The 27,615-nt window shown below is 35.1% G+C and overlaps 1 protein-coding gene across 1 annotated transcript in view; it reads right to left on the bottom strand.

Moving 5' to 3' along the window:
* The window catches only part of LOC124368886 (scavenger receptor class B member 1-like), a 100,135-nt gene that overhangs the window by 53,975 nt on the left and 18,545 nt on the right, over positions 1-27,615 (bottom strand). Inside the window, exon 2 of the mRNA XM_046826385.1 lies at positions 2,874-3,309. Coding sequence (XP_046682341.1) covers positions 2,874-3,192 — 319 coding nt within the window. The 5' untranslated portion in view covers positions 3,193-3,309. The remainder of the gene's footprint in view (positions 1-2,873; positions 3,310-27,615) is intronic.

Here is a 27,615-nt window from a genome sequence, read left to right as displayed (position 1 = left end):
GTTCTATCAGAAACATACGTCTAAGGATTCTCACACTTTCACGCGCCTTCACGATTCAAGGTGAGTGGAACAATGATGTTAAGGTGCACAGTGAACGTTCACGATCCAGACTGAGATGCACAGTTAGTCCTGGAGATTGTTGATTGTTTGTGTGACTAGGTGCGCGAGTGAACGTTCACGATCCAGACTGAGATGCACAGTTAGTCCTGGAGATTGTTGATTGTTTGTGTGACTAGGTGCGCGAGTGCATGTTAGGGATTGTCATAGCGTGCTCGAACAAACCGGCCCGGAGAACTTGACACGATGACCCAATAAATAGCGCGATAGTTGCAACACTTCCCTCACCGCCGCGCGCCGCCAGGGTTTCCCCTCACCGTCTCAAATTCGACCCCTAAAATTTAATTGAGAAGTTTATTATTATATATGTAGGTACCACAAATGTTATTATCTTATTTTTCGGACTATTTCTAACAATCCGGTTACATGAAACATTTTTATACAAACCAAATCGAATTTTGGAATTGAATTTTACTTAAGGCATTGCTAATTAAATATTTTTAAACGATAATTGTACATAATACTGTTACTGTGTTTGAAGGTTTTTTTTGACGATGGAAGGACTGTGAAGGAAACAGGATTTTTCCGGACATTTGCCATCGTTCAGTGAAACAAGAAATCAGTAACACTACGTTTCGAGATTTGCAATCTGATCTCTTCTTCAGGTAAATAACTAGCCTAATACATAATTACACACTAGGTTGAAATAAACAAATCTTACCAGCGTTGTGGCACGCTATTTTAACCTTATTTTAAGGGAGAGAGGGAGGGAGAGAGAGAGGGGAGAAAGACGTAGGGACAAATTTCGTGGACATTTATGAAGTTTTATAAAGCTTATACACTAAGTGATAAGCAATAGGGTAGAAATTATCCGACTATGCAGCAAAGTTGCAATAGGGTAGAAATTATCCGACTCTGAAGCAAAGCAGCAATAGGGTAGTAATTATCCGACTCTGAAGCAAAGCAGCAATTGGGTAGAAATTATCCGACTCTGAAGCAAAGCAGCAATAGGGTATAAATTATCCGACTCTGAAGCAAAGCAGCAATAGGGTATAAATTATCCGACTCTGAAGCAAAGCAGCAATAGGGTATAAATTATCCGACTCTGAAGCAAAGCAGCAATAGGGTATAAATTATCCGGCTCTGAAGCAAAGCAGTGCAGGAGTAAGTATATGGATCAAGGCCTAGTTCCGGTAACCTGTTCCGTTCGCCATGTAAGACATACACTGTACCTCGTCGACCTTTCAATGTAAACTTACATCATCGCTGCCTCAGCTCAGAGTTCACATCGGTCGCACTCGCCTTCGAGCACTAACCTCAAATACGCTCACTGCGGCCGTGAAGGCGGACATCTTGATATAACCTCATAAAGCAACGCTAAACCTCAAATTCGTTTACGCATTTATACTTAGTCGTAGATCTTTGGGAGATCTGTGGGAGTTTTTAAGATATAATCAGTCAGCATCCAAACGTATTGTTTGAATATTGTTTTGTAATAGCAACATTTAAAGAAAGAAAAGAAACTATCTTAATAAAGAATTTCTCGATAGATAACAGCGTAATACATATTGTGGAATATAATAGAATCAATTAATTAAAAATTAGAATTAAGTAATAAGAGTAAATATAACAAATTCTCAAAGTGTTTGTACGTAACGTTGAATATTCAAAAAGTATAAAATATATAAGAAACACTGAAAATCGTTTGGATGAGTATTAATAAAATTAAAATGAGATTTCTCCCATTATACTACGACCAAAAATTAGGGCATATAAGTATAGGACTAACATTGTTCTTTCAAGTTAAGTGTCAAGGTCGTTTCACTATGGCTACAATTCAACGAATGGCTTTATAATTGGCCGTAGTCTCTAACATGATGTATTGTATTCACATCAATAAGATATATTGGATTCGTGTATCCATGGAATATGTCACAAAAGTCTATATTTCTTATTTCTAATAGCATATTATTTCCTATTTTATTTTTACTAGTATTTACAAATTGTCCATTAAAACACTTTTGCGTGTTGGTTTAGTTTAATACAGTACAATATTAACTGTAAACCGTAAACTTCGTGTAAATTGAAATCCCTAAAACTATTATAAAGTGGTACCTAGAAGAATTGTTTTAAACAGTGACTGTTGGAATTCAGTTTTGTGTATTTGAAATTCTCTAAAACCTAATTTGTTTCCACTTTTACTAGTATATTATAAGAGCAGAAACCTCCCTTTCTGGGTTTAAGAGATCGCTGAGAAACCTCCTAAAGAGTTCAATGTTTCATTCTCTTAAGGAGTTCCTCAAGTTTAATTTTTGACTTCCTTTCAATTTTTACTTAGAAAGTAAAGGTATCTCGTTCTTGCTTGTCTTTCATTGATTATACATTACTCCATTATATTACTTATATTACCATCAAAACACAATATTTGTATATTGCTTGTAAAATTGTACAAATCAAATGTGTGAATAAAGAATTGAATTGAATCAAAATTAGTTATACTATTCATTTGATTTACTCGTTTAAAATATATTCAGTTATAAACTGTTCTGATACCTTTTACACGATCTCAATTGAATTCCCACCAACTCCAACAGTCATCTCCCGCAGTAGACCAGGCCTATCGAATTGCCCATGAACCCCAGAATCTCGACATTTGCGGTTAGTGATGTGCCGCTCCTAGACCCTCCATAAGGTTGCCCAGATTTAAGTGACACATCGGTTTTTGCTGTGCCCAGTGGTGGGTTCAACTGGAAGGTATGAACTAGCCAGAAGTGATCCCTGCTGGGTATTAGACATACATACATCTGGGTACTTACAGCAAAAAGAAGCGGCGGGTTTCTGAGGTTGCGGCTGAGATTCGGCACTGCTATGCTCTAGGGCTGCACTCTTGTCTTTTTCACTGACAAGTAATCTTTCGCTCACTTTGGGCTCGACCACTCTGTCACCTTGTTTATGTTTCTTAACACTAATATCGAATCCTTTTATACACAAATCTTCGGCCGACTTAAGGATGACCAGTCGAGGACTGGTGCCGAGCAGGGTCTTCCGCAGGTTCAAACAGTCACTCTTCTCCTTCTTGGACTTGGTCTTGAACACACCCTGGTGGGCCTTGTCGTTGATCATCACCTGCGCCATGTTTCCGGTCTGTCGCCAGTGATGTTGGTGCTCGGTTAGGGTCGGTCTGCCCTGTGCAGTCAACTACAGCCTGATAGCCTCGCTGCCTCCGCTCCACTATCTCATCTTCAACACCATCTGTCACAACAACAAAGTTTATTAATTTTTTTATACATATTTATGTGACAAAAAAGTGAGCCATAAAAAGTAATGTTACCGTAGTCGAAATCGTAGACGTCCAAGGTTGTTGGTCATTTAAGAGCTCAAAACCTCTGTAGAAAGAATTTCCCGGATATTCATCATCGGTAACACTGCCATAGACATCCATACATTACAGTTTGTAGTTTTGTGTTTGGTTAGTTATCCACCTGAGGAAGGGATCAGATTGCAGATCTCGAAACGTGGTGTTACTGATTTTCTATCACTGAACGATGGCGAATTTCCGTAAAATCCTGTTTCCTTCACAATCCTTCCATCGTCAAAAACATAATAATACAAACTACACTGTAAGTATGAAGGATATTTGTAAACCTTATATAAAGGGTGGTTGGAAACGTTTTGCGGAGTCCCAGTAGGGCCGATGATTGTTTGGATGATTTACATGTAAATGTCTTTTGTCCACTGACAATAAAACATGATGAATTGAATTAAATTTAATCATAATGTATTTCCAAATATCCTACATGCGTACAGTATAATAAATAAACTCCTTAAAAATAAAAGAAATTTTACAACAAATCCAAAAATAGTAATCATAATTCTAGTTAACAAAAAAAGTATGGAATTAATATACATAATTAGTTTTGTACATTCGTTAATATTCGCAGTTAAATGGGTTTTTATTGTTTATGATATTTACAAAATAAATGAATCTTTGTGTTCTTTGCTTTCGTTTCCAAAGGATCTTAAAACACATATGTGAAACTGTGTGTTCGTTTTGTGGCCACTTTTTGTACATTTGTTTTCATGTGCGTTCTTTTTTAATCCATCACATTTCAAATGTGATGTCACAAATTTAAAATTTCCACCATTACCACATCAGTGAATGTTTTTAGATATAAATTTGAGTCGAACAAGAGGGACAGCCGTACAAATTTGTAACTGACAAGTTCCACCAGTAACTAAACTATTCAGACTGGATTTAAACTAAGCATGGTGTACGTGACCGCTGAAACGTTTGTATATATTTATGAAGGTCAACTCGTCAATTGCTTAAACGATTTAAATATTTGTTTGGAAAAGGCACTTGCACTAAGTGACAGTTACAAGTATATATTTTATGGAAACTGTTCATATGTCGATCGATGTAATTTTAATTTTAGATACACACCTTAAGCAAAAAGTAAACAACATTGCTACAATAGGCTTCCCGGAATCGGTTGCTATAGAAATCAATCGACGAAGAAACCCTGCAAGGTCAAGTTGGCAGTCCAATAGAAGGCATGACTAAACAGGTAGGGTGTTTGTGTGCATGCAGAAGTCACGGGAATTCCTGTACCGGTTAGACACTTGTGGCCAGACAAAGTCTCGTGCAGGCCGACGATAATAGCCAACAATACGTGCCGAGCAAGCAAAGCTCACACGTACAGAAATCCCTGGTCAAGTTCGCAGTTCAACAGGGCCACTACTCTGACTAATGAGTTTTTATGAATTAATTACGATCACACTGGGGAGTTTTTCAATGAATGCCGACTCGAGGACCATCCATCAACGCCAACATGCGCGACGTGCGCCGAGGCATGCAGAAAAGCACGGCCATTGCAGAAAGGTTTTCAGGTGTTAATTTACTTTTCGTTGCGACTGAAAGCGTTTAGTTCTTCTGCTTGGTTAAAACTGTATGGGCCGGAGACCAAATTTTGGAGGAATGATGTTGGGTCTAAAGGTCTTAGCTATAGATATGGAGCTTAGAAAAAACAAAATGTACCTCCTTAGGTAAATTTTATTTTTTCAAAAAAAAAAAAAAAAAAAAAAAAAGGTGAGGTTTCCTGAGGTGAGTCCTTACTTTACCTCAGGAGGAGGTACAAACGTGTCTGATAATATGAGACCTCCTTAATCAGTGAATCAATTGATAACGGTAAATACTAACGTTCTTTTAAAAAAAAAACATTTTTAAGGCAAAACAATTAAATCGTACATTATTCCACTGCATCACACAATATCTTTCCTACAGCTGATGTTTAAAAATTATCATTCCTGGTTCATAGTCACTTCTATGAAGGCTGAAACATATTTTTAAAGTGATCGTAAACGTTTCTTGAGTACCTGTAGGCATTTAAGGTAGGGATTTAGCAATTTTGAAATTACGTCCAAGGAAAAATGGCTGAACATTAGATAGTGAGGTTTTACAGTAGTTGTAGGTGTTATTACCACAGGGTTGGCTTGTTTAAAAATGAAATATAATTTAAAGAATTTATACTTTTTTATAAAAATTAATGAAGGAAACTACATTATTTTAAATACAAATATTTCATACCATTCAGTCATTTTTCATACATACGAGTATAACTAAATAAAACTATCATATACTTATGTTCAGTTGTTTCTCTGTGAGCCTGATACAAAGTTTCTAAATCACTATTATAAATAATGCCTAAAATTCCTCGTGACATACAAACACCTTTTTCTTGACTTGAGGAATCGAATCTTAAAGAATATATGAGTATTCATTACACCTGCTTAAACGGATAAGGTTACATATTAATTAGTTCAAAGTGGAAACAGCTCCAAAATTATTTAGATCAAACTGCTGTGAGTAGGTAAAACTGTGCGATTTCACTCATATATGCACTTATTTCCATTCGGTGTTGATTTCCCATAAACATTTCTTATTGTTCTTATCTATATTTCTTATCTGTTATGTCTTATTGTTCTTAAAACTGTGGACAGAAGCACACAAATTGAAATATGAATTCACGTTATACGCTTTCATTTACGTTATAGGAACAACGGATTTGTAAATTAGGTCGACCAGTTCTGCCAGGCCTAGTTTGTCCATGAAATAGTTTGGATTTCATAGTGAAGACAGGCGTCTCCAAGGTTCATGTCCGAGGCCAGAAACTATGAGGAGTGACGACGGTAGTGGTACGGGCTCTCCCCTGGATGTCCTTTGTTTGTATGACTGACGTGTAAAGGACTCGGATCATAACTAGAGGTCGATTAATAGTTATAGATCTGAGTAGTTAGTAGATGTACTCCCCAATATATAGTTAAAAGACTGCAGGCCTCTCTCGGTGTTATCTCTGTGTCTCTCCTTATCTTATCTAAAGGATTTATTTTTGTTCAGATACAAGATAAATTGGTCAGTCTGCCGCTGGCAACCATCAAGTTAACTTGGTGACTGTATTTGTATGTGTTATTAAAAAGTGGTGTATGTGTTTGATAACTATTTGTGGGTTAGTGTTTTACAAACGTGTGTAACAATGTTTCTCTAGATCGAAGTTTCCCTTTTGACAAAGTGGTGGCAGTTTGATCCAAATTTTATTTATGTGATTGCAGCAGGTATTAGAAAACAAGAGTCTGCTCTTCGATTATTAGGACTCCGTTCCACTGACGTGTAATGAAAAATGAAAATGAAATGAAAAAAGGGGCGGAGTTAGGGATACCAAGCCTTCCCTACCACTCAACCTCATACCGTACATTTACAATCGTTTGATACAATTATTGACTTTATATTTTTAATAGAAAATAAAAAACGTCTTAGCCTATACAAAATTAAATTAATACAATTAAAGATCTATATATTGAAATGAATTTTCTAAATTATGAACAAGAAGCAAATACACATTCAATCACTCAAACACACCAATTGATCACATTAATTAAGGATTAGGTTCATGCTGGCCTTTAAATATCTGAAGAAAGCAATGTTTTTCCTATTGGAAATTGTGATAGTCAATCACTCCTTCTTGACACCGAAATTTATTACGAATGTTGTTCATGTAAGCGATACCGTTCTCTTTAGAAATGCGAGTTTTTGGATCGATTGCAATCGGAAAGAAATAAGTGTGGGCATTGGATTTTCTTCCAATGATCACCACCTCTGACTCAGGATCACACTTCTCGTTTACCGGGCAGGAGTGATGAAACCCGTGATGAAACCACTCTACTGAAGGTAACTTGTATATGAAAGTAGTGAAACCAAAAGAACCCTGAAAATGGGGACTTCCCAATGGCCATCAGGGTCGGGGAAATTTCGGCACATGGCTAAGGAAACTAATAACGCTTCTGTGGATGCTACCTGGGGAAGCTATTGGTGCTTAGAAGAGTATATTATTGATTTACATAAAATCTATCCAAGTGGAAACACAGCTATAGCAGTCGAACGGTATAAAATGCATTATGAATGACGTTGGGTCTTAACTACATTTATATTAATCAAATAGAACTAAGAATGTAAGTAATCCATCACGTACATAATGTAGAGATGAATGATGCAGAAAGTAATGGTAAAGGTCTTACCTACAGGTAGAAGAATAATGAGCGAATAGAAATGTATGACATCAATTATGACAGATCTTAACAATGAGTGATGTGTAAGTGTTAGAAGCTAATAATATAGAAGGTATATGAGGGGAGATGCACAAGCTAAGTGGAGGTGGAAGGAGAGAGGGGTAGGGTGCCTATTGCCGCGCCTCACCTCGACGTACTTGAGACTGTAACACGTCTATACGAGACGGTCCAAGGCTGACCGTATTAAGTCCACTATCACTCAGATTGGCACAATTTAAAGTGACTAACTCGTTCCGTTCTCGATACTTTTTACTACTGGATCCGTTCTATTGACAATTGCGTTAGATAAATTCTTCTGTTTTTTACGGTCACAATTAGGTACAATTAAACTTGCACGGAAAGAAATCCGTTATCCCTAATTTTCTTTTATCTGATCCCTAATCCAATAAACTTCATTGGAACAATGCTTAAAAGATTTCTCAAAAATAGAAATCCAAAATCAGAGTTGTGTTGTGTTCAATTTTAAAATTAGTTATATTAGTTGCTTTTGCGTAAGCATGTATTGTGTTAAATAAACAACACTATGTTCTCAAATCATTTATACACGCTAAGCGAGATAGTTTTCATTTGTTGATTGCTATTCACATTTATCTTGAGTTCTCTAAGTTTTAGGAGTTCTTAAGCTATTGTTAAACAAGGTCTGTCAAAGGTACAATGGAAATAATGTAATTAAGTGATATGTATAAGTGAACAATCAAGACAAAAATGAAACAATACACATTTTTACGGCAGCATACTTTTAAAAAATTGCAAAAATTCGTTTTATAGTGACAAAACTCAAAGTTTATTATAGGTATTATTTTTATTTGTGTATATACTCATTCTCTTGAGCATTTTTGTAGTTAAAATTCCTATTTAGTTTTGTCCATTTATGAACAGACTAAACCTCTGATTTTCTTAATTTTCCGACCATATGTTTTATGTTCTAGTTAGGACAAGAAGTTGAAGAAACCTCTAAGTACACTTAGTCCTAAAAGGACCTCTGTGTTGTTTCAACAGTCATCCCCCGTATAAAACTTTTCCTAGCGACCAACTCTTTTTACGAAAATATCTTGATATTTGCGTTTAGTAATGAGGCGTTCCTGGATATCCAATGGATTAAATGGGACATCGGTTTTTGTTATGCCCGTGTTTGTTTGTATAGGAAAAAACTGTTCCATTAATAATAATATCAAATAACTTCAGAATACTAATCTACTGATCTTTGTAATTAACTGTTTGAATATTTCTGGTAAACAGTAGTCTGTTAATTTTTATGTAGCAACAATAAATTGTCCTCAACGGCAAACATGCTACATCTGTAAATCCATAACAATCGCTATAATCAAAAAGGTTTGGTAATATCTGAAATCAGACTTACTTTCCCATAAAATCAAATCAAATACTGGAATTCTAATTCTAGAGAACCAACAGCATTGCGACATATCAGAGAAATAACAACTGCATTCGTCATCCTGGGATCATCGGGTGAATGCAAGTAAAGTCAATTTACGTTGGAAAAGATGAACATTGAATGGCATTAACCTTACAGTTGTACTTTCTGTTGTCTGTTATATGACGTAAACACCTAATTATCGTGCACGTCTTGATTGTCTCAAAATAAACATCGACCCATCATCCCTCGTCTGGGAGTAGTGTTAGGTAAAACTCTTCAGTATTTGGGGTACCATTGTCTTACATTTTTTGTACCATTCTCTTACATCTTCTCTTCAAAAATTGTGGTTCAGTATGAAGAAAGGAAAATTTGATCGTCTCTTTACGTTTCGTGACTACGAGATACCATAGTACGACCACTCCACATTGCCATTGATCTGACATGGAAATCTTCGATCAATCCCAGTCAAATCTGGTGACTCTGGTCAACTTTGATGATAGCCGATCAACCTTCATCAAGTGGTTTGATAAAGTCTGTTGGGATTTGGTGACAACTGTACAAGTTTACAAGCTTTGATCAAATGGTTTATCAAGGCTGATAGTTTTTGATAGTGTGATTATAGTTGAAGACGTTCTGATAATTTATATCAATTTTAATTGAAATCAATCTTTTTTATAAATGTTTTAGTACATTTACATGGAGACTACTCTACATATTTCACAAACCGGAAGAGGACTCTTAGTGCTCTTGTAATGGTTGCTCATAAGGGACTCACCAAATTTGATGAATTCTTTACGAGCAATTGCCCAAATAATTGGGTAATTTGTGGGTAAAGCCATCAGAAGCAAAATATCCTTAGATGGCGGTTATTGTGGAATATATTTTTTATTTGTAAGTTACAAAATATGATTCAGGTAAACTAGGTAATTTAAGTATTTGAATAAAAAAACCAATTCAGTCAAAGTAATCTAAAAAAAATTCTCGGCTGTGTTTCTTTTGGCACATCTGACCCAATTAACTCATCACCCAAATGAATAACAGCAACTTAAATATTAAAAAGACTACCCTAAACCTGCACAAGTTATACCATTTTCTACCTATCAGAGTTCAATAAAGTGACGATTCCAATTATGAGAGCTGACGGAGCCGTGTGTGTGAGTTATTATTGAGCCACATGTCCAACCAATTAGCAGAGCCTCATCAACACTGACTGGCGATTAGGTCTAGCCAATAACCTTTACCAGCCAATAACCCTGAAGTTTTAACACCTTACAAAACACTTTCCATGTGCGAGGTAATATCGATTCAATCGTGTAATTGTCGCTGTCCTGAGTAACCAGCTATGATTAATGGCTGGTCAATATGGCTAGGTCTCAGATTGTATAATTAAATCAACACTGATGTTATTTTAAAGCCATATGATTAATGATTCGAGTAAATCAATCCAGATTCCAAGAATCTGATGATATTGAAAATATGACGATAAAGTTAGCAATAGTCACAAGGACCGATTATAATTGAGCCATTGTTTAATTCGTATCTTGTGTTCTATTTTTAAGAAAATAATTAAACATTGTATATACATTTAACAACAATTTTAATAGTAATATATCTATAGTATTAGAATCTAAAAAAATAAATCGTGCTGATGAAATGTAAAGCTGGATTGATGAAAATGCTGTTTTTTAAATATCCCAAACAACGCAACTATGGAAAACTGCTCATATGAAAAATAAAAGGAGAAACAGTAAAAAATCATCTAGGAGCCGAGAGCCAACCTGATTTTCCTTGAACTCGAATGAGGAATTTTTCCTAAAAGACACACATTCAGCCGCGCTAGTTTTAGTGGAGGTCAACGTGGAAAGGTATCAAAGGGGTTGAAAATATTAAATATTATTTTCTCAGATCATATTTTCCTTATTTGACTCACTTTAAAACAACCGTCGCACACATGAAAGGGACTGAAAGTTGCATAACGCTATGTATCATTCGTTTACGTGTCAATCGATCAATTTTTATTCTGTCTCAAGAAAAACAAGATTTTGTTTTTTCAAAATAAATCTTGGCGCCTAGATGAAAAGGAAGACGCTCAGTAGACCGTAGATCTTTACAAAAATATGTCCTCATATTTCTGTAAAGAGGGTACTACCTAGGATCTCAGTTGTTTTTGAATCCCGAATAGCCGATCGCGGCGGTGAACATGCAATACCGATCAGTTATGTCGTAATCACACAACAGAATGAGAAACACGAAGAGGAAGATTAATACTTTCGAAACTGACCACAGAGCCGCGCTTCGCCGCGCCGTTTTTTGTTTATTAAAGTGTGTACATATGTACACTGTTATTTGTTAATTGGGATATATCCTTTCGGTTCGTCAAAATTTCTCTACAGACCAATCTTCAATATCCACTGATCCCTTCTAAAATTTCAGCAAGAAGTATCTAAGCTTCCTGATCCCTACTAAATTTTCAACAAGAGATATATAGGCTTCCTACTTTTTGGACTGTAGATACCGATCTGTCCAAGCTTTTGAGTTGGGTTGCCAGTCCAATTTTTAAGAACTTCCAAAGAAGGATGCTGATCTCTCACAAAGCAATGAGTTACAGTCCTCCAATATTTTAAGGAAGGAAGCCAAGTTCTAAGCTGGGTTGCTACAATCCAATTCTTCAGAACTTTCAAAGAAGGATGCTGATCTCTCACAAAGCAAGGAGTTACAGTCCTCCAATACTTTAAGGAAGGAAGCCAAGTTCTGAGCTGGGTTGCTACAATCCAATTCTTCAGAACTTTCAAAGAAGGATGCTGATCTCTCACAAAGCAAGGAGTTACAGTCCTCCAATACTTTAAGGAAGGAAGCCAACCTCTCTTAAATTTTGAGCTGAGTTACCAATCTTTCAAACCTTTCGTAGAAGGATGCCGAGCTGTCACGAATGATCCTCATACTTTTTTACTAAGGAAGCTGATCTCTGTTAAATTTTTAGAAGTGTTAATTCTAAAATTAATCTCTGTTAATTCCTCACAAAAATGTTATTGGTACATTTACATGCTTTGAACCCATGAATCCAAGCACTCTATCTACACCATGGATCCAATGAGAAATGTATCATTCTTAATTTGCAAAATTTCAACATTATTATGATAATTATATTTTACAGCTGTAATATTTGTGTAACAATATTAACTTATGGGAAATTGAGTATTATTAGTAGGATTTCTATGTGTGATATTGTAAATTAAAATGTAATATTAAATAATTTTTACTTATTAAAGCTGTCAATCCCTCTGGATCGCATTTGATAAACCTAATGGAATTGAAACATTGAACATTACCATGCGTTATTTTACTAACACGTCTTATATACATCATTTCAATTTTTATTTCGTTAGTCATTTACATTGCAAAATATCGTCAAAACATTTGTTACGCATATTTCATATTCATACATGGGATGTTAGCAAGTAATTGTTTAACCCAAATCAGTGAGAAGTTCTAACCTTTTCCTGAAATAAAATTAGTGTTATTTTATCCAAACAAAGGAAAAGGAAAATAATCGCGTGGTTTTGGGCATAAAAATGTTTATTATTCAAGTCGTTATTAGGTAAAAAGAAGCCAAAACCAATGACTACAGTTATGTATTTAAAATATTTTGTTAGAATTTTCAATTTGTGAATACTGTAAAATTAAAAGTTGACATAGAATTCAGTGGCCACAGTGAATAAAAAATATAAATTAATGACGTGGATTGCTCAGTCGTGTCTGTATAAAACCCACGTCTACGTAGAGAAGAGTGCCAGCTCTGATTGATTATACTCTTCCCGAAATGACATTCCTGAGACCAACTATGTAATTTTAAACCGTCTCATAAAAACAAGGTAATATTATTCAGGAATAAGTGTTAAAGTTGAATATTCATGCCTCCCTAGTAAAACTGGATGAAAGTAATAAAATAAGAACTTGTATTTGAAATCGTGGTGTTGCGCGTAAGCTAATGTTACTCAAGAGGCGGCCGTGGCCTGAGTAGGTCAGTCAGTGGAGGATCGGAGTTTGGCCTTTGAGCTGGGAGGACGAAGGTCTTGCAGCTGCCCGCTATACAAAAAACTGTCCAGTTCGGAAAGGACTGAGCCAGCGTTTACCTACTAAAATACATAAATAAAACAGTTAGGGACCAACTGCTATGTCAATAAATATAAATACTTCATGACCTGTTGAAATTCCCAGGATGACTGGGAATCACGATACCAATCTTGATCAGCCTTTATAAAAGCACTTAATTATATTAAGTACAAAAAGTCTTGAACACACTTCCCTAGGATTCATCTGAGTCGAGGTTGGTCCAAATTTGACAAAACTGTTATCAGGCTTAAGATTTTGTACTTTCATTGATAATAACCGATATACATAGAATAGTGTGAAAATTACTGCATGAAATCGGTTTACTCTTTGATAGCAACCGATATACACAGAATATTTTCAAAACAACCGCATGAATTCGCTTTTACTTTGATAATAACGGATATACATGGAATAGTTTCAAAATAACAGCATGAAATCGTTGAAGACTCTTGGAGCAATTGGGAACAATTTCGTCTAAATAGTACGAAATGTTAATGAAACAATTCTTTTCCAAATGGTGTATTTTTTGGACGAGGCCTTTCGAAACCAAAGCTTTCATCATCAGGCGACTCCACAAATAAATATTTACATTATTTTTATTACAATTAATATTTAAATACCGTTTGGTGTAATATGTAAACAACAAACATTTGGAAATATTTTAGCCAGTATGAAAAATTAAATATAACTCCAGTTAAATTTTTGAATAAATTAAAAAGAAATAAGACTGGAGTTTTAAATAGGGCCTTCTTAATTGTTTATGAGTATTTCTTTATTTCTGTTTATTTGTAGTGTTTCCCAAGCATTTAAGTTCATTGGTTTTGTTACTTCTTTTATTTAGATTTTTAATTTATGTTCTGTGTTCTAATTCAATGCTGTGCTTGGCTACAGCAGATTTTAAACTCTTCCATAATTTGTGTGTGATAAATGCTCTTTAAATCGTGTTATTATCGTTCTTTTTGTTTATCCAGTATAAATTTTGTCACAGTCATCGCATCCAATTTCATAAACACCTGATTTATTATCTTTTGAAATTTTGTCTTTAGGGTTTCGTAAAATTTGGGATGGTTTGTTGCTTGTTCTGTGAGTGTTGTTTTTTTAAAGTTTTGCATATTTGGTTCAATAAAGTGTTGTATATTGTGCAAATAAATACTTGTTTTGTGTCTTGAGGTAGCCTTTATGCTGTCTTATCTTTTCTAGTTCTTCTTTTCAATGTTTTTTTTAATATATTGCCAATAAGTTATACTACACGTATGACCATTGAATATAGCAATATTTTTGTTATGTAATTTAGTTCTTTATTGTAGTTTTTCTGTTGAAAGTGTATTAAAGTCTGTAAAATCATTGAATTAAATGTTGTTCTTTTTTGTGCATGTGGATGGTTAGATTCATTTCGTATTCCTCGTAGAATATTTTCAAAAAAACTGATCGGGACAAAAGTAAAAATGGATAGATCTTGTAAAAACAAAATTTACATGAAATATTGATGACAGTTGTGTGTAACAAGGTGAAGCAGCGAAGTGTACGATACGCAGGGACCGAGAATGTACGGTGCGTACGTTTCCGAGTGTTTCCTGCTTGGTCTGCAATATTATACCCTACAATAAAAGACCTCTACCTCTTTTTGTACCCAATTTTACATAACAAAAAGTAAAACAGGAACCAATAGTATTAGACTTGTGGGAAACTGAACCCAGGACCCATACACACGATGACTGCCGTGTATACATGCTTCCTTCCCATATACAACAATCCCTAAGTAATTTTATCTATTTCGATTAAAAATTAAAACATAATGATTTTTAGTGCATTCACATAGGCATGTTTTATGGACTAAAACTCACCTTTTGTTTGGTTTTTTTCAAGTAATTTTATCTATTTCGATTAAAAATTAAAACATAATTATTTTTAGTGCATTCACATAGGCATGTTTTATAGACTAAAACTCACCTTTTGTTTGGTTTTTTCAAGTAATTTTATCTATTTCGATTAAAAATTAAAACATAATGATTTTTAGTGCATTCACATAGGCATGTTTTATAGACTAAAACTCACCTTTTGTTTGGTTTTTTCAAGTAATTTTATCTATTTCGATTAAAAATTAAAACACAATGATTTTTAGTGCATTCACATAGGCATGTTTTATAGACTAAAACTCACCTTTTGTTTGGTTTTTTCTACATAAATGTTTGAAAATTGATAAAGTAAATTTTAACACTTTTAGCCATAATCTGCTTTTTCTTCGGTTGAAATCACCAGACTAGGTCATTTTTTTAAAGGTAGGACCTCACCTATCACTTTAAATGTTAATATTAACAATACCGGAAAGTTACGTTAAGTACAAAACGTTTGTGGCAAATAAGGTAATGAATATCGAAACTTACAGAATGAGTTAAATTCACCTAAAAAATTTATAATATACTGTAAATCGGTCCATTAACCAAAACATATTCTCCAACTTTAATTCTAAAAAAATGGGTACATTTTTAAATTTTTTGAAATTTATTGAGAAACTAATATAAAGAAACATAAAAGCTTAAATTCCACAAAAATTAAATTCAAACAAAACTGTTAATAACAGCGGTTTCTTTAATTGGGTTTTACATTTTAAAACGTACATTTAAAATGTAATACAAATATTACAACACAATCATTAACAATAATATAATTAATGTTAGTGTAATTATTATTACTAATACAATTATACATTTCAAAATAATTCTGAGCAGACCTCATTATTTATGAAAACGTATTAAGCTTGACAAAATAACTATTACAAACCTATCCTCTATACAGGGTGTCAATTAAGTCTGGAACCTCTTTTTTAATTTTTGAACCATAATAGCAAGAAATACCAAAGTTCACACGTGCTTACTGGTGATAGTAACGCACACATCTGCCCAATTACCGACCAGATAATCCCTTTGGGGGACGGTCCACAAGGAGTCAGACAAAATTCTATGGGAAATTCAGGGGAACATTTTGAACACTTACTTTGATCACAGGTACTTAAAAATTGGTGTTTACTTGTAATACTTAATAATTTACATTGTTCAATTGTTTTAAAATTCAAATAGCTATAACTACTGAATGAATCCACCTTTTGAAGTCCGGTTTGCGGCATTGTACTCTGCTAAGTAAGACCTTTAATTTGATACCAAACTTGACCTATGCTGCTATTTAAGAATTTTGTCTGACTCCTTGTGGACCGTCCCCCAAAGGGATTTTCCGGTCGGTAATTGGGCAGATGTGTGCGTTACTATCACCAGTAAGCACGTGTGAACTTTGGTATTTCTTTCTGTTATGGTTCAAAAATTAAAAAAGAGGTTCCAGACTTAATTGACACCCTGTATATAACGATATTGCCCAAAGTATCATAGTTATTATTAATTTATTTCGCAATATTAAAGTACATATATACCATTTTAATATAAAATGTATTAAACCGACTACTTATTTCAGTCGGTGATTATGTATTATAACAAATTTCATTTTTAAGTGTTTTAAAGTTATTTTGTTTACTTAAAATTATAACATTATTATTGCCTAATTGTTATGTTAAGTTTTTTCTGTATTACTTTCTTTTACATTATTGTATATATCCGTATTGATATTCAATCGTGTCATAATTATTTTTAGTGCGTTACTTCATCTAATTTATACAATACAGTATTCACTAGCCTGTCGATAGTGTTATCTATAAGCACCTTTTGTATGTTCAAAGCGTGTTCTATCGCTCTGGTTCACTATAGTATCAGCTCGCTTTCTTCGAGTCACTTCTTTTGGATTTGCTTCACCATTCTTGCTCGTAGATTTCAAAAGCACTTATCTACTTGTCCCGCTTACTACGTTTTGTGCAAGCGTAGAAAATAGAATTAGCTCTGTCAATACACCAGTCGTGGGTTTATCTTTAACAACGCCGCAATGTCTTCTGTAGTTGTACTTTCCAGTTGGATGGCGACTTGCATTTTTTGAAATCACATTACCATTACGGAAAGTAAAAAAATACAACATTGTATACATTATGCATGTTATTGGTTTCACTTATGCCCGCCCATAACTTTTCGCCTTGCAAGGCACACACGTAGTGTGAATAGTTTCTTGTAGCAGCAGTTCACCGATTAGTTTTACATACAGAGGAGGAACTGCAGATTATCTTACTACAAATCAAAGCATTCAGGTTATTCTGGACAGTTATTTTTTTATTATAACTCAACAATGAATCTCTTCAGAGGTACATTTCCCATATTCCAATTTGAATCAAATGAACCAGATCTTATGAATCTCACTATTCATAAGATTCTTTCAAATAGAGACACACCGTATGAATTAGATGCTCTATAGAATTAGGGTTCATAACGAAAGAACCCCATATTCTTCCGTCCCAACATATGTTTGTGACCATAAACAAGATTTATATTTATAAATATCAAAATGTACTACTATATCCCCCTCAATTTGAGCTATACAGATATATACTTATTTATACTTGTCTGTACTAACTTATAAGCAGTAGTATTCGATTTTAATTTAATATACAAAACAAGCATAAAAATGTAATAAGTATGATACACAATAAGCATACAATTGCAATAAATACAAGAATAAAGATTTAATAGAATCATAAATATCGAAAGCTCGAACTACAAAACGTAGTACTAACTAAAGGGAGTTCGGTTTAGGATCTTCCCGAGTTTGAAATAATTATAATATTGTACCTCATCAATGGCTCGAGTAGGGATGAATCATTTACCTGTCATCCGTGAAGTATTTATGCTTAAATGGTGTCATGTATTCACATCCGTATAGCTACGATTATAAGAATGCATCATGATCAATTCTGTAATGAGTTCTATGATAAATTCAATTATAGAAATTGGTTGACGAAACAATAAGTAATAGTTATATTAACAAAGTGTGGCAAATCAAATAGGAAAGAAGTATAGATAATGTCAAGGACCATGCTCGTTAATTGTTACATAACAAGAAAGTGTCACCTCATCATCCACGAACACACACACGAATACACCCTCATCGCCGTAATGTTTTCCGAATGGCTGCCTGAATAAAATTTTGTTATTTGTACGAATTAAATGATTAATCACGCTCAGTCGAATGTAATACGTGTTGCTGTATGTAAAAAGACACTTTCGGGACAAGAGCCCTTCTCCTTAAAGGGTGAAGAATTGATTTCTGTGTGTTGAAAAATGTAAAACAGTTTCTAAATTTTTGTAATTGTTAGCTTCACACACTTATTAAAGGAGTTTCTTAATCTACCCAACCCTTCCAGGAGCGTATTATTATATTTCAAGTATGAGATCATCCTCCATTAATGATGTCTTCTTTCATGCTAAAGGACCCCCAAAATAAGCTCAAATGCTGTTTTTGTTTTATTGACTTTAGCTGACATCTGCCTGTAGAGTATTGCGACCTTGATTACTAAACCCCGTTAATACACAGTACCAGGGTGTACTATAGAGGTACCAATACGATAATCAGAGATAATAATGCAATAAACTAACAAAGTTTGAATTTCTAGTACTTGTTTATAAGTTCACAATATTGTATTTTGGCGGTTAGCTATAACTGCCTCAGCCTCGTTATTTTTCATAAAGCTTGACGTATTATATGACCAAATAAAAAGGTTTTTAAGCAAAGCTATAATCCGGACGGTAAAATAATAAATAAAATATGTTATTGATAAGACAGCGGACAATGTAAAAATGATAATATCCGTCAATCAATTCATTTCATAATGGTTAAGTGAATTAACATTTTTATTTATGTCAGACATTTGTGATCAGGCCGTCTAGAAGTTTGATCTGTTACTAATAGGCACTAAATATCGAGCGACGATTTCGACCTTTGCCATCGGTGCCACAGCCCTCACTGATACCCTGAAGCATATAGCCTTAGCTGTTTGACTAATACTTCTTTTTTCAGGAGTTTTATTTTCAAGACTTTCCGCAGTTTAATTGGCGTTTGTTGCTTTCCAATAAGCAACAAAACTATATAACTATATATTATTTTCCATTTAAGCGTTTCCGTTTAAAAAATCAACAAAAATTGTCACGTCGTGAAGTAAATTTGATTGAACAAAATCGTTGTTTTCTTCGTAATTCCACCTGTCCTAGCTATAGTATAGGAGTTGCCGTTAACTTTTTTTGTACCAGGAAAGATCTTGTGTTAAAATAAAAACTATGTTTTAAATTAGTAACTTTGATTGATAAAATAACCCAACAAGGTTTCTTGACTTTTTACAGGATACGGGTCTTGAGGAGACTGAGTTGGAATTTATAAGTCCCTTTTCGATAAGAGGGTATAAACTCGATTCTTGCTCGTAGGTTAACACAATTATCATTGAATAATCTATGTGACCTTTTAGTACACCTGATGTAGGTAAAATTGAGTTTCAAAATCAAAACCTCTAAAAAAAATTAAATCATAAACTCTAATATTTTTCATGTTGTTTAACATTGTAACAACCAATGTTTATGTTTTATTATTATTACGTAAAAATAATCCAAGAAAATATTTGTGTTTAAGCTTGATTGTTATTTAGTTGTAAATATTTATATAATTATTATAACGATATGAAAGTATGTCGTGTGATAAGTCTTACGCCGCCTTAAAAAAGAATAAAATGGGAACTTGGCCATATATACTATTTTTAAAAGTCCTTTTCCGTATATTGAGATCCAAACTCAAGAAAAATACGGTATTCGTACCCCTGTCGGAAACCCAACCGGTCAGAAATGTACTTGCACTGGTAATGATGATAATTACTCAAATGTTGCTCCAGTGATCTCAACTAGATGATGGGTTTCGATAATAGCTCGACCTAACATAACCTCACTTCTGTCCCAGAAACCGGCGTCTGCGCCTGTGGTTAAGTTAACGTAACGTTGTATTGACGAGGCCACCAACTTTTCTCTGGTATACCAGTAGTAGGTTGGTACTTCACTGCAATTGAGGGTAAATGTTGCAACAGTCATCAGTAATCATTAACTGGCAATCAGAAACTTCTGAGTGTAGTTTAAAACTACTGATATTTGCGTAATGACTCGCTCTATTGTGTGTTTTAGCGAATCATAACAAGTAACAACTATGCAATTCTGTTGGAATAATGGCTGGAAAACGAGCTTTTTTCGTGTGGAAAAGTATAGCTATACAAATAAAGACATATTTATATTATATAACTTTCTTAGATATTCTATGCGATCTTAACTCATCACAATAGTGCAATGGCAGTTATCGGCGATTAACCATCGGATACCAATCCATCACCGGTTACTTTAAATCGATTATGAAACCGAATTTAATGGCAAAGAGCCAATTTAGAGAGACAGCTGGTAGACCCTCGAGAGACATAACCTTTGGACTCTGCCAACTGGTACTGCAAAGAAAAGTGATAATATAACTCATGTCTGTACACCCTTAGAAATTCCGTTACAGTTACGCCCTAGTTTACCGATCAGCCCAAACCATATCAAAAATTCCTGCATTGAAACCCGTTGGTTCTTTCGTATCACGTACGATTTCAGGAATGGGTTGATTTCCCTCATTAAGAATAATCTTTGCACCTAGGAATCTTCATTAGCATGAAAGTTATTTTCTTTACAGAAAGCAATAGAGTTGGCTATAGTTGTCGCCCACCTGCGACCCAATTCTTGGCCGGCTTGGATGATTCACTCCAAAAGTTTTGTAACCGATTTCTTCAAAAGGTTATTTCTGGTATTTTCTTAACGGAATCTGGTAGAGCGTTGCAATAGACAAGTCCTAAAATAGGAAGCTTTCGATAACTAACATCTTTGTTTTTGGGTTGTGCTCCATAGGTGCTAGATACACCGCATGAAGATTGTCTTAACTATCTCCAGAGGTATATTAAAATCCTCAAATCTCTGGAAGCTTCTTTAGGCGAATCAAATGCCTAATCCCTTAGAGCTTGTATGATTGCATTTTGTACAACCTGAACCCCATGAAGATGTGCAGCTAATTTAACCCCCCCCCCCACCGTAGCTGCTGGATGTTCTTGGGGTGTATAAGCTAACTTAATATTGGAATGTATATACACGATAACAATGTGATCTTCAACGGAGAATACTATTGAGGTTTCACTTTCGAAATTTACCTCCCTTCTTAATTAATTGTCACCGACCGAGATCTGTTTTATCTTGTTGACATTTCAATACAAAATATATTATTTTTCTTTTATTTTAAAACTACTAATTCATGTATTTTTTAAAAATTTAGGTTATAAGTAATGCAATTTAAATCTAAAGACTTTTTATCAACACGACCGTGGTACAATTTTTCAATGGAATAATTTCATAACCTTCGCTGATAAGTTCAGCTCTAGTTTTATACATTTTTCAGTAGATGGAATAATTTCAAAATCTTCTGCAGTTTCAAATTCAGTTTTGTAGGTTCTTACAAAATAAACTCTACATGGATCGATAATTTCGATTGGATCTAGGGAAAATGTACGATATATAATGTCGAGATAACGCAATTTTTTCCTTTTTCTTTTTCTAAGGGATGAGCTACTTTCAAGCACTTAAACCTCAGAGACGTTTTGACTACAACCTATATAGCGATGATATCTCGAAATGCAGCCTTTTTGTGCCAATTTTAGCTATTCTGGTGAAGTTTATTAAATAATTTCGTTATGGATTAGAATTTAGTAATTTTCGGTTTCCATTATGTCTTCTTAGTTCATAGGAATTTTTAATTGATTGGGATAATCATGGCTGCAATTTAGTAATTAATATTAAACAATTTATCATAGTGTAAATAAAATTTCGCTTGAACCAATTAATAAAGTAATTTGAGATAAGCATAAGAAAAATTAAACTTTTATAATCTCACGATGTTATGATAATTATGGTCGAGACCCACTTTCTATGTGCTTAACGAGGCACTAACTACTTATACATAGTCAATTTTGTTTGGCATGGTAAGCGGTGGTCATCCAGTTGTTATCACGAACATTTTCTACAGTCGATCAATCAGATACAAGTATCATATACTCAAGATACACCCAACTATATCATACCTTCTTTGTTTGAAGGTTATTTTTGACGATTGAAGGATTTTGGAGGAAACAGGACTTTTCCGGACATTTGCCATCGTTCAGTGAAACAATAAATCAGTAACACTACGTTTCGAGATCTGCAATCTGATCTCTTCTTCAGGTAAAGAACTAACCTAACACATAATTACAAACTAGGTTAAATAATAAACGGTTATTCTGAAACATAGAAAACATAGGTAAACGGTTTTGTCTGCCGTGACGATTACCATTGGCTAGTGCCCTCTAGTCAGTCGTAGGTGGTTAGTAGACGAATGAAGACGTATTGTGACCTGTATTCCGTAGTTCAGTTTTAATGATCAGCGTTGTGTATAGTTTTTTTATTAAGTGAATGTTTATAGAGTTAGTGAAGTTGACAAACAACATGGTGGTTGTGATTCCTGACTTAGGCGTGCCACAACGCTTTGGTAAGATTTGTTTATTTTAGCCTAGTTTGTAATTATGTGTTAGGTTAGTTCTTTACCTGAAGACGAGATCAGATTGCAGATCTCGAAACGTAGTGCTACTGATTTATTGTTTCACTGAACGATGGCAAATGCCCGGAAAAGTCCTATATCATACCTCTGTTACGCCAAAAACGCCTGAGACCGTGAATTTTGTCGATCGGAGAATGTTCAAAGAGTCATTTAAAACAAATGTTACTTCAACTAATTACTTCAGCCATTAATTGTTCGTCTAAACCAATTCTGAGAACCTATAAGGAAATAAGATTTTTAATTAAGTATAGAATGGAACGTCTTTCCTCTTTTTAATAGGATTTTACATATGAGTTTTAGTACCAATAATACTTTCTTTGTATACAGCAGTGACCAAAATAATAGTATTAGGGGAAACACCGTTGTTTTTTCAGGATAAATTATTTTTCAATTCTACAAATTTATCTAAATGATTTACTGACATGATTATCACAACTGGTTCTTGCCCGGTTAAAACTAACTCAGAAATTTCCTATGGATTAATAAGAAGACAACGGATGAATTACAAAACTTTGGATTAGAAAACATATTATAGAATGTATCCACCTCAGAATTCATCACTGTTTTTTTAACAGTGGTGAACAAAATTTTGGTAATCATCGGCAACCTTTTACCTGTTCTGGATGCAACTATCTTGCAGAATCCTATAAGATTCCTGAAATGTTATTTTCCGTCAATTCCAGGACGTCTTTATCTGAGATTTACAAAACTGCACGGTCGGATTATGGCAAACCAAGATGGTGTGCAGTGAGCGTCTATTAGTTTAGTTTATTGGCCTACTAATAAACACCAGAACCAACGTTGGTACCATTGTTTTTTTCACTTCATTCCTAATCATATTCCTTCAAATCGTTTACATGATATTTGTTTAATACTTTGCATACTGGCTACTACAGCCTACACACCTTTCGACACAGGCCTGAGTTTTATAAAAGATCAGTGTTATTTCTTAAGTGATCAACCGATTTAAAACAAAAGCCACAAATCGTACTGCAGCGATTTTAGCATCATCATTACTATGATGATGCTAAGTCTTCTTATAGACTTCTAAGACTTCTTATAGTAATAAGAAGTCTTGTGACCCAACTACAAATTAATGTTGGAAAATTTCCTCCTTTATTCCATAATGCTGTGGCAATTCAGGGATCAACGTGAACATCATTACTCTTCCTACTCACGCTGTAGATATATTCGCTATATGACATCACGTCGTAGATAAGGCCTTGTTCTGTGGACAGAAACATGGAGACAATGAGGCGCATGCGCAGAGACCGAGTCCCCGGTGTTTCAACACCTGATGGAATCCGCGTGTACGCAAGGTACAAGGTTCAAGGGCGATAGGCCAAGACCGAACGCATCACTGACCAGCAGTAGTCACGGAGGCCAATCGGCAACGACACTGACCTGACCACGACAACCCCGACGACACCAAAATTGGTAACGGCAGCATTTGTCACCGATTTACCGCTCACGACCGGCATGAATTGCCGGTACCATTGCTGTTCTGGTTCCCCAGTGAGGCACTCCTTCGGGCTACTGCTATTCCAAGTCTATACTTGTTGTTCCATCGTTCCTTGTGACGACAATTTGACGGATATTTACTACTTTCGCGTTTGTTGAGGGCTTGCTTCAAGATTGACTCAATTTTCAGATCTTGAGTCAAAACAACGACGATCCAGATCCGCATAGCCATTGATCGGAATCGCTTAGTTTCGTGTTTTACTTTTAATTCTTAAATCATCGACAGATGTCATTTTTTAATTTTTCTTGGTCTTTTGTTTTTTAAAGAGCTACCCTCTCTCAAAGTCTAAAATTAAATTATTTTTTCTCTGGAGTGAAAGTTTTAGTTCTAATGGAAAATTTAACGATATCCAATGTAGCATCAATACACGTAAATGGTATTAGGACGAAATTTGTGAAAACTTATTCGCCAGATAAAACAGATAAAACTGACTAAAAAGAATCAAATCAAATCAAAATCAAATTCTTTTATTGCAAGGACAACATGTATGAGTTGCATAGCAAACGTCAATATTGTATGAGTCTATTCTAAAATTTTAAACATTCATACCACATTACCTCATTCAAACATACAGTTTTACAATCCCGCATCTTTCATTCCTGGCCAATGAAACCCACTTCAAACATTGGAGTCAGTCATTCCAATTGTGTGGTCTCCCAGTCGAATTCAAAAAACTCATCTGCATTATAAAATGCATGCGACACCAAAAGGCGTTTGAGACGAGCTTTGAACGCCTTGGGCGTTGGGGTAGTTTTTATAGAGTTGGGCAGTCTGTTGAGGAAATTAACACCTGCTTGCGAAGGCAAGCGTTCACAAACTACCGTTCTGTGTCTTCCCGTACGGTAGTTTTCTCTGCCTCGTGTCTCATACATGTGTATGTCCCGGCCTCTGGTTAAGGCACATTTGTACATACAAAACATGGTTGTTTCTAAAATGTAGAGACACGGCAACGTCAACAGCTGCAATTTCTTGAAAACCGGCCTGCACGACTCTCTGTAATTGATTTTTGCGATGATTCGAATCGATTTTTTTTGAAGTCTGAAAACTCTCTGGAAGAGAGTGTTTGCACACGCTCCCCACAGAACCAGACCGTAGGACAAATGGGGATAAATCAAGCCGTAATACGCCGTTATCAGTACCTGACTCGGGCAGTATTTTGCTAAAGACCTCAGAACGAAAATTCCTGAGGAAATTTTGGCACAAACGTGGTCAATATGATCATTCCAGGTCAACCCTCTATCAAGGTGTATTCCCAGGAATTTTGAAGAGCAGACTTCGTCCAGTGTGGAGTCCCCCAAGAAAACTACGGGTTCACCAAGGTTTTCCACCACACGCAAAGAAAAATTCAAAACATTTGATTTTGATGAGTTTGCTGTGAGATTGAGGCTGTTGAAGTGTTGGACACAGTTGTTGATGTCAACAAAAGCCTGTTGTTCCAAAACTTCACTGGATTTCCCACTGAAACAGAGAGTCGTATCATCAGCATACTGCACTAGTTTTCCATGCCGAAGTGATGATCCTATGTCGTTGACATAGAGCAGGAAAAGCACAGGACTGAGTATGGATCCCTGTGGGACACCATATTTCAGTTTTATTGGCCTGGACAGTTGATTTGAAATTTGGACAACTTGGGATCTGTGGCTTAGGAATGAGCTAAGCCATTCAAGGGGCACGCCTCGAATGCCATGAGACTCAAGTTTGTCTAGCAGTGTGTTATGGTCAACGCAGTCGAATGCTTTGGACAGGTCAAGAAACACACTCATTGTGTGTTTCCGATTTTCTATCCCCTCCACAATCATATCAACAAGACTAACAACTGCGTCAGTTGTCGATTTGCCCTTTCTGAACCCAAATTGTTCATCAGAGAGCTGATTGTATTTGTCCAAAAAAGAAAGCATTCTTATGAGAAAAAGTTTTTCAAATATTTTGCTCAATACTGGCAAAATTGAGACAGGCCTATAATTATTGATAGACAGCGGATCGTCTTTCTTAAATATTGGGACAACTTTAGCGACTTTCAGGAGGGAGGGGAAAACTCCACTTTGGAATGAAGAATTTATCAGTTGGGTTAATGGCCTCACTAAGTGCTTGAAGACACTTTTAATGAGCCATGTTGACATCAGATTTAGATCGTTTGATTTTTTGGCTGGGAGCTGCTGAATAATTCGTTTTAAGCTCATCCTCAACAACAGGCGCCAACACCATGGAGTGTGTGGGGCTCTGTCTTCGCGAGGGGCGTACTTGAGGTTCAGATGGTCGAGGACTCAGCCCACCAGCAACGGTTGCGAAAAACCCGTTAAACTGGTTAGCAATCTCAGTTGCATCTTCCTCAAGTTTGTCCCCAATTTTAATTTTGATTTGCTTGTGAACTTGTGATTTATTGTTAATGATGCTCCAAGTTGTTTTTGAAATGTTTTTGGAAGAGAGAATTGATTTGGAGACATCATATGCTTTTGCAGCTTGGATCACTTTTCTGTAAATGCTTTTATATTTCCTAAAAAAAATTTTGAAGTTATCATTTGAAGTATTTTTATAAATTTCCGAGAAAAACTTTAATTTTTCTCTAGAAACCAAAATGCCTTTAGTGATCCAATGTTTGTTGTTTGATTTTTTTTCGCAAACACTAATTTTTCTGGTAGGGCAGCAGATGTTAAAATGAAAATTTAGAGTGTCGTTAAACGTTTTGAATTGCTGCTCTACAGGATCAGATGAATTTAGAAAATTCCATGTCTCTTTAGACAGGGAAGTGTTGAGGTGAGCGATGTTTTCTGGCCTTACGTCTCTTACTGTTTGTGTACTTTTGGGCTCCCTTTCTAATTTTATTCCACTTATTATGACCTCTTGGCCATAGTGGTCGGAAATCGCTGTGTTTACCACAGACACTGCGACACTTGAGTGATTGGAGATGACGTTGTCGATAGCCGATTTAGTTGTAGCCGTAACTCTCGTCGGAGTGTTGACAAGCAACTCAAGGTTGAATGACCTCAAGAAAAAACCGTACTTTTGTTCTTTTAATAATCCTACGCAAATTCATCCAAGCGGTGTTTTCGATTAAATAGTAAAGGACCAATCCCTCATTACTACTCATTAGTTCCTCATAAGTACACAAATAGGAATGGACCTTCTCAATAATTAAAAAAGACAGTACAAACAATACATCAACGGAGTGACAAAATAAGTTACTGTACTAATAAAAATAATCTACTACAAAGTTAAAAATCATACGGGATTTCTCCTGTGGTAGTAAAATTCATAAAGGACCCGACAGAGACATTTCTTAAGACACATTTCTTGAGTTAAAGAATATTGAAAAATATGGATAGTGTGAAGAAAAGTGTAGTTTTATTTTTTAAATCTT

This window comes from Homalodisca vitripennis, chromosome X, assembly GCF_021130785.1.
Source record: "Homalodisca vitripennis isolate AUS2020 chromosome X, UT_GWSS_2.1, whole genome shotgun sequence".
NCBI classification, from domain to species: Eukaryota; Metazoa; Arthropoda; class Insecta; order Hemiptera; family Cicadellidae; genus Homalodisca; species Homalodisca vitripennis.
Note: the sequence above shows the minus strand (reverse complement) of the source record. Positions and strands in the feature narration are given on the sequence as shown.